Source organism: Chionomys nivalis, chromosome 9 (assembly GCF_950005125.1).
Source record: "Chionomys nivalis chromosome 9, mChiNiv1.1, whole genome shotgun sequence".
Taxonomy (NCBI): Eukaryota; Metazoa; Chordata; class Mammalia; order Rodentia; family Cricetidae; genus Chionomys; species Chionomys nivalis.
This window is the reverse complement of record NC_080094.1, coordinates 34,279,799-34,295,937: the sequence shown is the minus strand read 5'-3', so window position 1 is coordinate 34,295,937 and position 16,139 is coordinate 34,279,799. Positions and strand designations below refer to the sequence as shown.

At 39.7% G+C, this 16,139-nt stretch overlaps 1 protein-coding gene across 6 annotated transcripts in view; it reads left to right on the top strand.

Moving 5' to 3' along the window:
• Positions 1-16,139, top strand: part of Macrod2 (mono-ADP ribosylhydrolase 2) — a 1,826,063-nt gene that overhangs the window by 1,236,614 nt on the left and 573,310 nt on the right. For all 6 annotated transcript variants that reach the window (XM_057781066.1, XM_057781065.1, XM_057781064.1 and 3 more), the window contains exon 7: positions 2,776-2,806. In XM_057781066.1, coding sequence (XP_057637049.1) covers positions 2,776-2,806 — 31 coding nt within the window. The remainder of the gene's footprint in view (positions 1-2,775; positions 2,807-16,139) is intronic.

The following is a 16,139-nucleotide window of genomic DNA, read 5'->3' as shown; positions in this document are numbered from 1 at the left end:
AACATGACCAGGCCTTTGTACAAGTCATCGATCTATTACTGGTATGGGCTGCCCCGGGAGGGTCAAGGTTCTGAGTGAGATGTCGTTCTGTAGCTGAGACAGTCCCTGAAAAGTCTATTCATGGAAGGCTGTCTTCTGAAAGCAGTGGTCCTCAGAGATGGCTGATTTGTCCCTTAAGGAACATTTAACCACATAAGCATTTACTGTCATGATGAGAAAAGGGTCCTTGGCATCTAGTGGGATGTGTCCAGGGACACTCCAAGTATGCATAGGGAAGCCTCCAAGAAAAAAAAATCAGCGTATGATCCAAAGCATCAATAGTGTTGCAGCAAGAACAGTCTGCTCCAGGAAAGTAAGTCCTTTGAAACAACCTGCTAGACATCACTGTATCCTCTCTTGGAGTCATTGTTAATGGAGATGTAGCTTCTTAGACATTGTTGCTTTTCTTTTTCTTCTTACTATTCCAGTAAAAGTTTGGAGGCTGGCATCAAGGTTTCATTTTGCTCATGAGGAAACTGACCCTCAGAAAACTTAAGTGAACTGCTCCAGTGAAATGAAAGGACCAAGTGTGGGGTAGAAAGTACCTGTGTGTGGAAATAATTGTTGTGTCTCCTTTCCCCTGCAAGTTCAAAACACACCCTCTAGTGTATTGACTGTTCCAAGTTGGAGACACAAGAAAAGAGAGAGCACAAGAGCTAGTACTTTTAGTAAAATAATATAAAATTAATTGAGATAACATAAAAAACAAAGAAATAGGAATAAGACAAAGCAAGCAAACTACCAGAAAAAAATAGTCAAAGAAAAAAATGTGAGAAATATATATAAAGACATGCATATTCATACACAGAGAAATTAAGTAAAAAAAACACCAGAAACCATAATATATACTCAAAGGACCTATAAAAAAAGAGAAAAAAATAATGCTCAGTAAAGCATTATGAAACAAGAAACCTCCCAAAATATTATTGGGTAGATTTGATGTTGTCCATTTACTACCATTCTTGGGAACTGTCTTAGCGTTGCAGGAGCTTTGTATTGCTGTGAAGAGACACCATGATCACATCAACTCTTAGAAAGGAAAGCATTTAACTGGGGCTGGGTTACAGTTTCAGAGGTTTAGTCCATTATAGTCATGGTAAGAAGCGTGGCAGCATGCAGGCAGACGTGTTGCTGGAGAAGGAGCTGAGAGTTCTTCATCTCGATCCCCCGTGCATAGCTTATAAAAACTCAAAGCTCACTTCCAAAGTTTTGTCTTTTTGAGACAGGATTTCGCTATGTAGCCTTGACTTTCCTGAACCTCACTCTGAAGACCAGACTGGCCTTGAACTCACAGAGATCCACCTGCCTCTGACTCCAGAGCTCTGGGATTAAAGGCATATGCCCCCATTGCTGCCAGCTGTGGTTTTTTTTTGTGGTAGTCTCTGCTGCAAAGAGAAGTCTCTTTGATGAGGGTGCGAACAACAGTTATCTTGTGTAAAATTAAGTCTCAAATGCAGTTAAGATTATGCTGGTCTAGTAAAGTGGAAGGGGTAGGTTCTCCTTGAAGATTCACGACCTTACTGGTTCTACTTAGTTGCCTAAATCATAAGTCTTTTATGGTGGAAAATCACAAAGATCAGAAAGACCTGAATAACTTACCCAGAAGTATATCCACACCTGGGTCACATTCCACAGCTAGAAAACCTCCTCGAAAGGAAAAATGTACACCTGCATTTGTGCATTCGTTTTTAATGTGAGAATCTTTACTATTCATCAGCACAATATGGTATGACTGTTACATGTCAATAAGAGTTTAGTACTGTTTCCCCCCAGCAAAAGTATATGCACTTTATAAGTTTATAGTAAATTTTCCTGATGTGTAATTTGCATATGAGAACAAAATATTAACATTCTTATAAAGTCAAAATAGTTACTTGATTTTCACTAAATGAATTTTTGTGAATTTTACCGAAAATGTGTGCTTGCGCCAAGGCTGTGGTTACAGTTGTACCATGACATGGTTGATGATGTTGCCTGGGATATCCACATTTCATAGCACTGATGGAGTGTCATAGCACAGAGGCAAAAGAAGCTGCTTGCTGAGCAGCTACTGCCATGTGATGTCTCCATCATGCTTATGTGAGAGATGTAAAGAATCAAGAAAAACAGAACAGAGAAATAGAACAAAGTGAGTGCAAAGGATCAGTTTTGGTCATTAGGTTGTCTTTGCTTGGGTGTTATCTATTTCATTATTGATTACATTTTGCTTCTTTGTTTGTTTGAGACAGGGATTCACTATGTAATCTTGGCTAGTTTAGAACTCACAGAGATCTGTTTCTGCCTTCTGAGGCCAAGGTTTACAGTCATGTACCACAAGATTTTTGTAATATTTTTCTTTCTTTTTTGTTTTTGTTTTTTGAGACAGGGTTTCTTTGTGTTGCTTTGGAGACTGTCCTGAAACTAGCTTTTGTAGACATAGGCTGGCCTAAAATTCACAGAGATCCTCCAGCCTCTGCCTCTGCGTCCCAAGTGCTGGGATTAAAGGCGTGCACCACCACTGCCAGGCCAATTTTTGTAATTTCTTAATAATAATGGCTGAACAATTGTCTTACGAGATTTCTGAAAATTTAACAGCTGGGTCTTGTGAGTTCATCTAAGTGCTTGAACTCACAGCTCTGAATGCAACTTCATAAATGGAAACAATCCAATTGTCAAGCAAAATAGATGTCTAGAGAGATGATGCTGAGCACAGCCACACTCTTAACACTAACTGCTATTTTTCTGGTTTATTCACAGGCATTTCCCTGCATCTCAACAGGCATTTACGGTGAGTGGTTTAGCATTTGACGGTGTTTGTGATCGTTTGTTTTGGTTGTTAAGTTGGTGGGCAGGGGTAGGGAATGGTTAACCGGAAAACTACAAAATGCTGTGAATATATTTTTCTGTGATTTACAGAGGCTGAAATGTAGGTCAAGTCCCACTAAGGAGCCCCAGAGGGTTGTTCAGATTAGTTTGTGGTCTTGAATTTGGTTGCATTGAACATCCAGATGAAATGATTTGACACATGGTGTCTCTACATCTTTTGTTACATATACAAAAAAGAATTGTACTAGCAAGGTTGACTTCTAAAATTGTTTTCTCTATTATAGTCAAATTTTTCCTCTCATAAAATGTATTATGTACATAAAGTCTAGCATATTTGTTTTATTGTGACTTAAAAAAAATTAAAATGCACAAACATATATATTAAACTTTTAAGTTATACAATAAAGTAACCGTTAATAAAAACAAAAATTATTTTAATAACCTGAATTTTTTTCCTGATATACATGAATTGTTTTAAGTAGTGAAAGATGGACTTTTTCTTAACCTGGTATTTCTTTAAAGGCCTTGATGAGAATAAAATGAAAAATATCCCACCAAATAAAATGAAGAGGCCAAAGACTTGGTCATACATCTAGATATTTAAGGTAGACTTCCTCCTTGGTCATACATCTAGATATTTAAGGTAGATTTCCTCCTTGGTCATACATCTAGACATTTAAGGTAGCACTTCCTCCTTGGTCATACATCTAGACATTTAAGGTAGACTTCATTCTTGGTCATACATCTAGACATTTAAGGTAGCACTTCCTCCTTGGTCATACATTTAGACATTTAAGGTAGTACTTCCTCCTTGGTCATACATCTAGACATTTAAGGTAGCACTTCCTCCTTGGTCATACATCTAGACATTTAAGGTAGACTTCATCCTCTTCAGATTGCTCTGTACAAATCATGAGTCCATGCTGTAGGAATCGACGGGTGAGGACTGGACTCTCCTAAGACATTGGTCTATATCCTTTATGCTGCTCCTTCCTCACAAAGGTCCTGTTAAAAATCTGAACTCTTTGCATGAGAGAAACATAGTGTGCAGGTGGTAACATGCCCAATTCTAACCTTCAGTGTGAGGAGTCTAACCAGCTAACACTGCAGACATGGTTCTCCTTGTGAGAATGGTCCTTCATCACGATCCTGATGTTCCTCAACAACAAACAAACATAGAACCGCCTAAACCACCACATTGGGCTCTTTGTCTATTATCATGGCAAGCCATGGATGGCTTTTGTTTCTGAAAATATTATAGTAATGTGCAAAGAATTATCTTAGGATATGCTGTATAAAGGCAAGAAACTAGAAGGAAAAATAGAAAGTAAAGGACGATGAGGAGAGACTATTAAAATAGACCCCAAAATAGACCAGGAATTCAAAGTCTCACATAAAGTAGATTCCGGTCGCTGTTCTTTTCAGAAGAATAAGAATCCCTCTTGGGGAGGGGAATCTAAGAGCTGCCTCAGTCTTCCTTTGAGAGGAGAAGGCACTAGTGAAGACAGGACTGCAGCAGAGTGGCTCACACTAACACACTGAAGGCCTGGGCATATTTACTTTTCTAATCTCTGTGAGGAAATGCCTGAAAAAAGCAGCTTAAGGAAGAAAGGGGGCTCTTTTGGCTCTTGGTTTGAGGGTACAGTCCCTCATGCAGGGAAGACTTGGTAGTGAAACATCAATGAGCTGGCCGGATTGTCTGCATAGTCATGAAGAGAGTGTGAAAGGTGAGAGCTTCTTAGCTGGCATCCTCCTCTTCTCCAGTCTAGGACCCCAGCCCATGGGGCAGTGCTGTGTACATTCAAGGTGGGACTTTCCATCTTAATTGAGCATCTGTGAAATACCTTACAGACACATAGAGAGGTAGATTTCCTAGGTGATTGAAACCCAGTCAAGCTGACAATGAGCCCTAGTCATTGCCAGTGCTGCCAGGAAAGTATATCCATTTCCACATGCTAGGTCAAAGACTAAAATACTCACATAGCGGCTGGCTTCTCATCTTGATTCTCTTAGTTTGGGGAAATTTATGAAAGAGGATGAAATTCATGACAATCAGGGGCCCATGTTCAGTTTTAATCCATAGCATCTATTTCACTAACTGATAGAAAACTCTAAGATGCTGTATTTCATTGCCCACTCTACATTGGGCAATTTGAAGGCGACACCCAGTTTCCTTATGAAGCCAAAGCTCTCAGATTAGTCCTTGATCCTTTGGCAGAGGACACATATATTGCTGAGTGGTTGTTTTCTTATTCTTATTCAGAGTCTGGTAGCACCCCTTCCTTAATTAGCTGCATTAGTTTTGCTTTTACCTTGGTTTCTGGGAGACTGATTTACTAATACATTGAAAGAATGTAGTCTTTGACTGGAAAGGAAAAATCAATTAAAAACAAGCAAAGACTGAAAATTGCAGTTCCTGGTGAGGTTGATCTTGAGCAAATGTTGAGAAAAATCTTAGGTTCTATTTCCTGCCTTTCTTACTCCATACTGCAAGCCGCGCTAGATTAATTTTTCTGTATGGCCACTTGCTGCGTGCTTCCCATCTGCTCAGGAGCCTTGGACGGCATTCCATTACTTGCGAGTTCATCTTCACTCTCTCTCCTTGGAACAATGGGCACTTTCTATTTTTATTCCCTGAAGCTATCACGCTTTCAAAAAGAGAGGAAAACAAAACCCAAACCCTGACTGAGAGAATGTGGAGTAGTATACTCAGATATATATATGATTTCAAATGCTCAAAAGAATTTAGTTTGCAGCAGCTTTGTTTTGCTTTTCATTGTTTGAGGCAATGTACTTGAACTTGCGATCTTGCTGTCCCAGCCTCCTGAGTACAATTTTTATTTAAGTAATTAATTAATTTATTTTTGCCAGGAAAGTTATTTTTGATGAAACACTTCTCAGGACCAACTGTTTTTGTTTCAGACCATCATTTGGCATTTATCTATGCTGACACACCCTCTGCAACACAAATCTGAGAACATACGAATAACAAGGGCCAATTATCCATCCATCTTTCCTACAATACACTTCTTCATCACACACACATAGACACACACACACGACAAAGTTTTAAGTTATCTGCATATCTCCATCTTTGCTTCCTACGCAATCCAAGAAGAGCCATACTATGCATATCTGATCAGATTGCTCTTCCATCTCCAGGACACCTTGAGAGTCCTTCTCTCAAAGATCAATGCATGTCCTAAAACTTTTGAGTACTTGAATGTGACTGATAAATGCTTCTTTGTGATACACCACACAGTGTTCTGAATAAGCTTTGCACTCACAGAGGTTTGGGTTATTACTGTCATCATTATTATTTCGTGTTGTGCAGTGTCAAAACCAGGGAATCTTGCACTTTCTAGGCAGGTGCTGTACCACTCAGCTGGAGCTCTTACCATGCAGGCTTCTTCAAGAACCACAGTATTCTGGAGCATAACTGTGCATACCCCATCCCCAGCTGAGGCACCCCATATCCATTGATTAGCAAGTATTTGTTGTTGTTGAGGGTAATAATGTCACACAAATTGTTGCCTTACTGCAGATATAGAAAAGTAAAATTTTGATTGGCAAAGGAAGAGGCAGAGAAAGATAATCAGTTGTCATTTTCTTTTTTAAATTTTCCCCTAGTATGTAAGACATAAACATTATACATATTCACCTGATTTCATGGAATGTTTGGTTTTGTTGGTATATGGACACATTGTACAATGCTCAAATCAGGCTGTATATATTCATGACTTAAAGCATATTTATGGTCAAAATCTTCAAAATCATTTCTCATCACTTTTGGAAATATTTAATAATCTGTGATTATGTATAGTTTACCTGCCCAAGCCGTATTATCTTAGAGGGCAAACAATGCTAGTTTAGAGAAAAGAAACACTTGCAAAAGCATTCTCAAACTGGAACTGGTGTTTGTGGGCATGGCAGATCAAATGATGCCACAGAGCTTGCTCATTCGAGTGCCCCATTGAACAGGGCATTTCACTTAAGCAGAAACCTTCTGTGGTTTGTTACAGCTCCTAGGACTGTGATTGGTGGAGAACATAGTGGCTATGGAGCTGGCATATTGTGACTTCTGACACACTCCCCCCCCACCCCGGGCTTCTCCAGTCGCTCACTTGCTTTGACTGTCTCATCACTTTATAGAGTCATGGTCTGGAATGGAGCTGCCATCCTACTTTCTCAATTTCGAATATCAGGGATGCAGGTTTCGAAAATGTTTTGTTAAGGCCCAAGACACCCTAGTGCCCATGTAACATATCCAGCATCCTCATTGGACAGAGACTCAAAAGGATGACCATATTCCAAGGATGCCCGCAGGACACGAATAACCCAGCACTCAGGGCCAAGTGGCCCCAACATAAGCCACCCTACTCCCATCCTTTTCCCTACTTCTTTGCCTTGGGGAGGAAAACTCTGGAGTACCCCAGAATCAGCTGAGGACAACAACCCACCCTATAATTCAACCTTATTTAAGAAAGAGACGTGGCTGGAGCAGACCCTGCCTCTTTTGAAGTTTCCTGGGAGGAGAAACTGGACTTTACCACAGGGCCTGTCAGCACCGTCTCACTGACTACCCCTGGATAAGATTCTCAGCACAGCCGCCCAGGGCCTGAGACATCCTGCTTCCTCTCAGGATGGAAAACCTCCTTCAGGAGGGCACCAAAGAAAAGCCAGTGCTACTTTTAGAAAAATAGATCCAGGTGAGGCTAACCCTCCCGATCCCTGTTAAACATTTGAACTGACCTCCCCATTAGTCTCAGAGGGACAATTCTGAACTTCTCTGATGGACTTTTCAGACCAGATGCGTGCATTTTGCCCTCTAAGCCCCATTCGGACACTCTGGTGCTAATAAGTGTTATAAAAAGGAAAAAAAAAGACCAGACATGATACAGAGCAAAGGAATTTTTACTAGAAGCAAATGGCAAAAACGGTTTCAGTCCGCTTTATGATAGTTGCTAGAGTTAACTGATACAAAATCCAGGCAGAAATGTCCATTGAGTACTTGGAAATTGAGTAAATAGTCTCTCAGGAGGCAAAGGAAAACATCTGAAGTGTTCTTGTATACGATGGGGTAGTTTTAGAGAGAAATTTTAGACAATGAGTTACTGGCTGGAAACGGAGAGCACTATCAATACAGCATTGCTTAGCCGAAGCAGCTCTAGCATGTACTCATCGTACCTGCTTAGAGTGCGGTACAAATGTCTATTTTTTTTCAAAACCTTTTACTCAATATCGCTGGTCCAAACTTTCTAGCTGAGCCCATCATTGACATTTAGGTTCATTCTTCTGCTCCTAATAAGCTAAAGGAAAGTGATGTGGTATGTTGTTAGCTTTCTGTGTATGGTAAATATATATTTTTAAAAAATCTGTACAGCTGTCAGATTACAGGCATGCATCTGAAGGAGTTGAGGCTACTCCACAGTGACAATGGGGGGGCGGGTCATGGCTGCCTCTTTGCCCTTTCAAGGCTGGCAGGTGGGAGGAGGTGTGAGTAGTACTGCTGTATAGTTCTAAGCTTGCTGGAAAGAATAGCCCTGTCTGGTAATGCATTTGGGAACCAGAGGAAAGAAATGACAAAAATATGTGCCCTTGCTTTCATCTCTGCAACCTTCCCCCTTCTTTTTTTTTTTTTTCTCCCCTCGTCCCTTTGATATTTCCATTTGCTTTGAAAACTTTCAGGTGGTCTAATAATGATTTGTCTCCCTTTCATAAAAGTCTGCCTTCTGTCACGCTACGATTTTTTTCCCTTTCAAGGTATATTCACTATAGGCAGCATTATCACTCTTGGCAATCCTTGAGTTAACCACTGCTCCACAAAGCAAGTGACATCAGAGTCAGTGTAACTTACTTCTCCTAAGAAAACATGTTGGTGCTGCCAAACCCAGCTCAATTATATCACATTTGAATGTTATTCTATGAGTTGACCATCATGAGGCAGCAGAGAGAACTAGCTTGAGACAGCAAAATCCCAGGTAGAAAACTGCTTCTAAACATCTGAAGCCTTTGGATTTGAACAGACCATTTCAGCCAGTGTACTCAAACACACTCATGTTTACATACATATTAAATGCTAAAGCTCTTTCTTTGTGTTCTCTAAGGAATGTGGGTCTCAAAAGTTAAAAAAACATCAAAGAAACCCAAAGCAAAGGGCTAGCCTTGTGTTAGAAAACACTCTCAATTATCTGACAAAGGCATTTGCTAGTTCACCCTATTCAGAAAGGCAGTAAGTATGCATGAGCAGAGCTCTCCCGGGAGCTCCACTGAACAATGTGAAAGCCCTGGAAGCTTGGTTCCATGGGTACTAGGGACATGGTGGGAAGCTGGCTCATCTCGGAGGGTGTGCAGTTTCAACAGAATTTAATGATCAATACCTCAAAGGTGATTAGAGTTGCACCCTATTTATTTATTTGTCTACTTATTTATATTCTTTCTAAAGTTTAGGCATGTGTTCCATTGTAATTTCGCCAAGGTAAAAATCTGACCAGGACTTAAAAGGAAGCCATGGGTTCCAAACCAACCCTTTCTTAGATGCTGCTACTTATTATTATATTTGAAAAAGGACTACTTCTAGAAAAAATATTAAATTGTTAAGACTTTTAAGGATCCAGGAAAACTATACTAGCAAACTGCAAACTCTGCACATTTCACAGTAAATCTGGGTGTATCTTTCTGACACATTGAAAACTAGAGCTTTACCCAAAACCAACACCCCAGAGATCTTCTCAGGAGAATTTAAGAACTGTCCACTCTTCACTAAACTTGCTCTTTGATGTAGCAGTGCGAAAATGGCTACAACCCTGTGCTAGCAGTGGTAACGATCAGCCTTCCCTGTCAACTTGAGTAGATTGCAAATCATCTAAACAACATATCCCTAGGTATATCTATAAGGGTGTCTCCATAGAGCTCTAACCACCCTAAATATCTGCACCACTGGCCAGAATCTCATGTCTCAAACTGAAGAAGAGAAGGAATGGAGGGACACCATTCACAAAGCTATGAGGCATGATTTTACCTTGTGAGAATATGGGTTGTATATTTCAAGTAATCAAACAGAAATTCATTTCAAATTTCTGTATAGTTACACATTTTCTTACCATGTTTTGAATGGCACCCATTCACCTTGTTTCTTGGGCATGCTTATATCTAAAGGGCAAGTTTCAATAAACATAGCTGAACTCTCTTGAGATGAGATTTCACAAATAATTTTGACAGTTCTTAGAGAAGTCAACTATGTTTATTTCCCCAGGACAGTGATTTTCATGTCAAATCTGTTTTTAGTCAGTGGTTCTATTTTTAAAATTTATCTTGAAATCCTTTTAAAATGCAGCTTATTAGTTAGGGTAAAGCTGAGCTAGACAGGGGTAGCAGCAGGGGAAGGGAGGGAAGGAAGAAGGGAGGGAAGAAGGGAGGGAGGGAGGGAGGGAGGGAGGGAGGGAGGGAGGGAGGGGATGCAGTGACTTAGCTCTTCTTTGGTAACAGAGCCAAAGTAAGCATTCTGCTTGTGAGAGGATTTGTCCTCCTGTGTTATTTAAGGATCTGGCAATATGCTGTGGTTTCAAGTAATTACTAAGATAGCATTGCTGTTATTGACTTATCTACCCTGATATCAAATACCTATCTATCTATCTATCTATCTATCTATCTATCTATCTATCTATCTATCTATCATCTATCTACTATCATCTATCTCTATCCATCTATCATATATATATATATATATATATATATATATATATATATAGAGAGAGAGAGAGAGAGAGAGAGAGACTGACTCTATGGTAGTGTCTTTGAAGAGAAGTTTTTCTTGTGACCAACATTAGACAGGGGATGAGGAGTTTCACCTAGCTTGGAATTCACTTGCTTAGCTACAGCTCTGTCTAATGGGGGGAAAAGGAGAAATGCATTGTGTTGAATTTCTAGATTTTACTACTCATAAGGGCATGATAAGTCAATGCACCACACTGGACACCTCTGGTTAATTTAGGAGCAATGTCACCCAAAGTTACTGCTCATTTTATAAGAATCTTTGATAATTTTAATAGTACAAACTCTATTAAATTGTCCTTATTACTTTTAATGATTAGATTTCCAAAAGAAGAGCATTTTTAAGGCATCTGTACACTGACCTATATTTTGATGGTGAGCCAGCACATTTAAACATTCAGCAGCACATTTAAACTTTTAAACTAAACTGCACTTATACTCTTTGCTTCCCTTATTCCTTGGAAAATTCCAAGCATATCAGTAGACTTTGAAATCAACATGATGAGGATACACAAGTAACAATGCATTTTCTATGTTTTAATTCTAGACCATCTCCACAGAAGTCCTTGACTGAAGGTTTTGTAATTTGTTTCTGTGACACCCTATTCCCTGAGGCTACATAAAGTATAAGTTTTCCTACAGGGTTGTGAGAAGCTGAAGCAACATCCCGTAAATTGAGAAACTCTAGGAAATCAGAGTTGAGAGGCAAAATCTGATTATAGAGGATGCATTGCTACAATAGTCAACTGTTAAGTGACTATGAATATTTCTCTGCAAGTCAATTCTTAAAATGTTCGCAACTAAATGAAGCATCTTATACTTGTCTCCCCTTTCCCTGCAAGTGATTACAAATTGAACTAAAATCAACAAAATCGGCATGAAATCACCTCAACTCCATGATGTGTTCATCTGAGTCCATTTCTAAATGTTATTAATAAATCTGATTTTATATAGCATTCCTGGGTCTCCGTTTTAATCAACTTTTTACATTTTCAGTAAAGCCCCCTTCCCTTTATTGAAGATCCCCATTCTTTTCATCAAGATCTAGATCATGAAAGTGAGCTCTGAGTTCTGTCTTTGCTCTATCCCATCACCCAGAACACTGCTAAATGCACAGGAAGTCTTAATATTTTATTCCAACAACCTAAACAGAAAGGTATAAAATAGCAAGGGAGGCTATTGACACATCCTCTCCACTCCAGAGATATAAATCAACATTCAGGAACCATTGGTATCTATCACACATTGATTTCTGCTTAAGAAATTATTTCATTTTGATTTGACAGGGAAAGCTAAAAAGTCAGTTAATAATTTTCAAAAGAATTTTGTTAAAATATAATCTATCAACACAGAAGCTTCCCTTTTAAAGGGCTGTTAGTTTATTCAGTGCGCTACGAAGTCATTATCATAAGCTAATTTTAGAAAATATTCATCAGACCCCCCAGAATGCCCCATTTAGGCATCAAATCCATCTGGTTTTTTCTCCCCATGCCGTAGGCAACTACTCGTCTAATCATAGATTCTCCTCCTGAGATATCCAAGATAAAGAGAATCAGAACATAAGCGGCATTTTATAACTGGTTTATTTTTCACTTACCAGCATATTTTCAGGACCCACCGGCATTGTGAAATGTCATTTGTTCTTTAGTTTTTATGAATATTCTGTTTTACATATATGCCACATTTCATTTTGTTTAGTAGTGTATCCGTGAATGGAAGAGAAAACTCCTGGTGGGAAAATATTCCCTGAGATAATCCATACTTACATTTTTGGGTTGCTTGACCTTTCTTGTGTCTCTCTAAAATCATCCGTTTCTTGAAGGCTCTGAAGTCCACTGGCCTATGTGGTTTGTGTCACTATGTGTAATCCAATGATCTGTACCCTTACAGTGGCGTTCTCTCAGGGATCTAAGGAAAAAGAAGCCCTAAATCAAAGTTGCCTTGGATATAAGATTCAGGGTCCCATTGATCTGCATTTAAATTCTAACACCTTTTATTATTAGCTGTGTGGCCTTAGGAGGTTAATTCATCTCTCTTTGCCTCAGTAACCTCAGCTGTTAAATAGAGTTAGTAACGCCTGTAACATGGATTTGCTGTAAAGATTAAATTCTAGAAATGATGAAAGCGGCATTTGCCCTAAAGTCAGACACACAGATGTACATTTGGGCAATTTTGATTGCTGGCGGTGCCTGTGTTCACGTTATTTTTATTCCTACACTTATTGTTATTGTTCTCCCACTGGACTCAGAACTCCTGTATTCAGTTTTATAGCTAAGAGTCTGAAAGAGTACCAGCACTGGTTCCCAATTATCCACCATTTAAAGGAGCCTTGCACTCCATATATCCCCTATCACAAGAGCCTGTGACCTGTATTATTTTGCCTGTGGTGGCTTTGATAGACCATTGTCCTCATTTAACCTCATTTTACTTAGAGGCTTATGAGTCCACCCGCCAGGAAAGAGACCAGTGATCTCACCATGCCATGCATTCTACATCCTACATAGCAATTAGCAGGGTACTCAAATCGTTCCCTAATAGAGACAACTTGCTGAAGCCCTTCCAGGATCCCTACAGTTTATCTAAGTCTAAGAAATGTTGCAAAGACATTTTATCTTTTTTGTAAGTGAATTAAGAATTTACTAAGAGAGACAAAGCAGTAGTAGTTATTTATGGTCTTTAAATTGAAGTTCAGTATTGTAAGGTAGCTCATCCTTTGGGTAAAGCTAAATCATATTTCTCTATAGTAGTTTTAAATATTCCTTTCTAGGCAACATCGAGGGTTGCTATTCCAATGTTTTCCTTAAAGAGAAAAGAAACCCACTCTTTGTTTTGATTTTCCCAAATACCCAGAATACATTTTTTTCTTCCTATGACCACAAACACTTGGTATTCTAAGCCACTTGAGAAATCATACTGGACCCTTACTTTCCTGGCTTGGAAAAATGATACCCAGAGATCCAGAGTCGTGCCTAGCAACATCCAGCCTAATGCATCCAAGAACTAAGATCATTGCCAACCCAGACAACAGTTCAGAGAAGCAAGTATAGAGAATAAGGAATCCAGTGGATCTGAGATCTCAGTCTAGAATGATATAGACACTAATTCCATTTTCAAACTTCAGTCTCAAGGCTCTTCATATTTTTCAGTTTGAATTACTTTTATTTGGGGGGTGATTTTATATATGATTATACTGTATTTACATCATTAATATCTTTCCCTCATCCTCCTCCGATTCTTCCCATGTCCACCCTCGCTTGTGTTAATGTTGCTCATATTTGTGTGTTTACAGATGACATCTTGGGATTGGATAACCTGTTGGGGTTTTGTCCCTAGAGAAAATTTATTCCCATTTGAAGCAGTTACTGACTCCCTATAGCTGTTAATCTAGACACAGGACTTTGTGAAATCAGGCTTCCTTTTGTAGAAGAAGAGAAAGGAGTCGAAGTGAAACTCTTCCTGATCTGCATGTAGTCCCAAAAATTGATGCCCAGTGAGAGCTGAACATTCACCTTCTTTAGTCTCTGCTCTCACGGTTGCCTCTTTTACTCAAACTGCTGCTTCTAGCCAAATCATGTTCATAAGAATCACCCCGTGTTGGGCCACTGGATTCACTATTTGTAACTTATGACAGCTAAATTATCATAGAAGCTACCTGAACATCCATCTTTCTTTACATCATCTCAGCACTTCTACTTCATCATCAGAATGCCCGCTAAAGGAAAAGCTGACACGTGTATCTTCAGGTACCAGGGCATAAACTATGTAAGGGAGTTTTTTTTTTGTTGTTGTTGTTGTTGTTGAAATTGCTTCTTTATTCTGAACCCTGAGTATATTGAAATCTTCTTCTTAAAATGCTTCATATTACTTATTTGTTAGCCAGTGTTTCAGCCCTCCCCCAATAAATCATCTCGTATGATTAACCCTCAGGAAGATGCTCATCCTGTGGTTTATGGTGCTGCTGGACCACTGCCAAGGCCCCAGTTTGAAAAGTCAGGCAGGCATTCGACCAACCTTGTAAATGCCAGTCCTTGAATATAATTACAGGAACCTGGAAGCGTGATCCCCAGCAACAGAAGGACTCCAGGCTTCTGCAAATTCCGAATCCCTTAGCAAGCCAGTGAGATCTGCTAGCACTGCCCTAGGGAAAGGTTAGCTTCCTGAATTATAGCTTCTCAATTCTTTCTTCATCTTTACAAATATCTTGTCTTCTCATCCACAGTAAAGAAAGAGATGCACAGCACTGCTGTTTTCCCATGTTATGTATAGACAGAAATGAGAACTCATCAGCTTTTCCATCCCTCATAAAACAATGAAAATATGCCTCTCTGCCAGGATCAAATGGTGATATGCATCCAGGGATTCAAGAATTGCAAAAATAGGCATCTTGCAATGCTTTTCTTAGATTTCTCTGCACATTCTGAAGGCAGACATAGGGAATAAGTGGCGTGTTTTTCAGGGGGAGGGGATAAAGCAAAGGAGGCCGACGTGGCTTACATAGGAAGTATGCCGGTGCAACCCCTCTGCCATTAGACTTCACTCTAAGGCTCTGCTCATCCCCAGGAAAGGAAAGATGATGTAGGAAACGTGGTGTGGGAAGATGGCAGGCATTCTGAAACAGATGCAGACTGACTAGAGCATGCACTGAGACATGCGGGCCTAGAGGATGCCCTGAGACTCGCGGGCTTATCTGCACCAAGGGATCTTCTTGGTGCTTCCCTGGTCTTTCTTTCTATTTGGCGTTCTTTGTCCTATCCTTACACTAAGTGTTTGCACATCCCAGCTCCATCTCACCAGAGATAGCACCTGAGATGAAGCCACAGGGTCCTTCTAAAACAGTTAGGCATATGAGAAGGTGAAGGTGATTCTAATCATTTCCTTATGATGCTGTTTTGCCCACTTCACTTATTTTTTCCCCCAGCATCATACAGCTTTCTTTCCAGGCATTAAACCTGGGGCTTCAGAGTTATGCCCCTCCTGGATAAACTGCTTTGGGCCTTTTCTATCTCAGTGTCTTGTCTGGAGAAGCATCATTTTTAGAAAGTTACCAGAAATGGGGTAATTATTTAAGAAATTGAAAAAAAAAAAAACCCAACAAATTGGATATTCTCAATGATGCTGTTTTTTTTTGTTTGTTTGCTTCCTATGCTATGGGGTGAGGTAAAAGTGAGCAGAGAAAGGACCAGTTGTAATGACTGTCAGGTCTTTTCCCCTTATGCCATGAAGAAATACAAAGAGGTAAACGGAGGCTGGCCCAGGTCTATGCAAAACCTTTGTATGTTTCCTAATGAGCTGGCAGGACATTCTTTCTCCGTCCTCCAATCTTATAATTAATTTAGTTCTGTTCTGTTCCTTAGACTCCCCGCCTCTTTTTTAACGGTACCCGGTCATGGGCTATTGAACTCACCATTAGCAATGCAGACTTACCCAACTTTCATTCTTGCTTCTTGGAAGGTACAGGCAGGTGTCTTGGAAGATACAAGCCCAGTAGTAGAGGCATACTTTTCTCAGGCCACTTAAAGCCC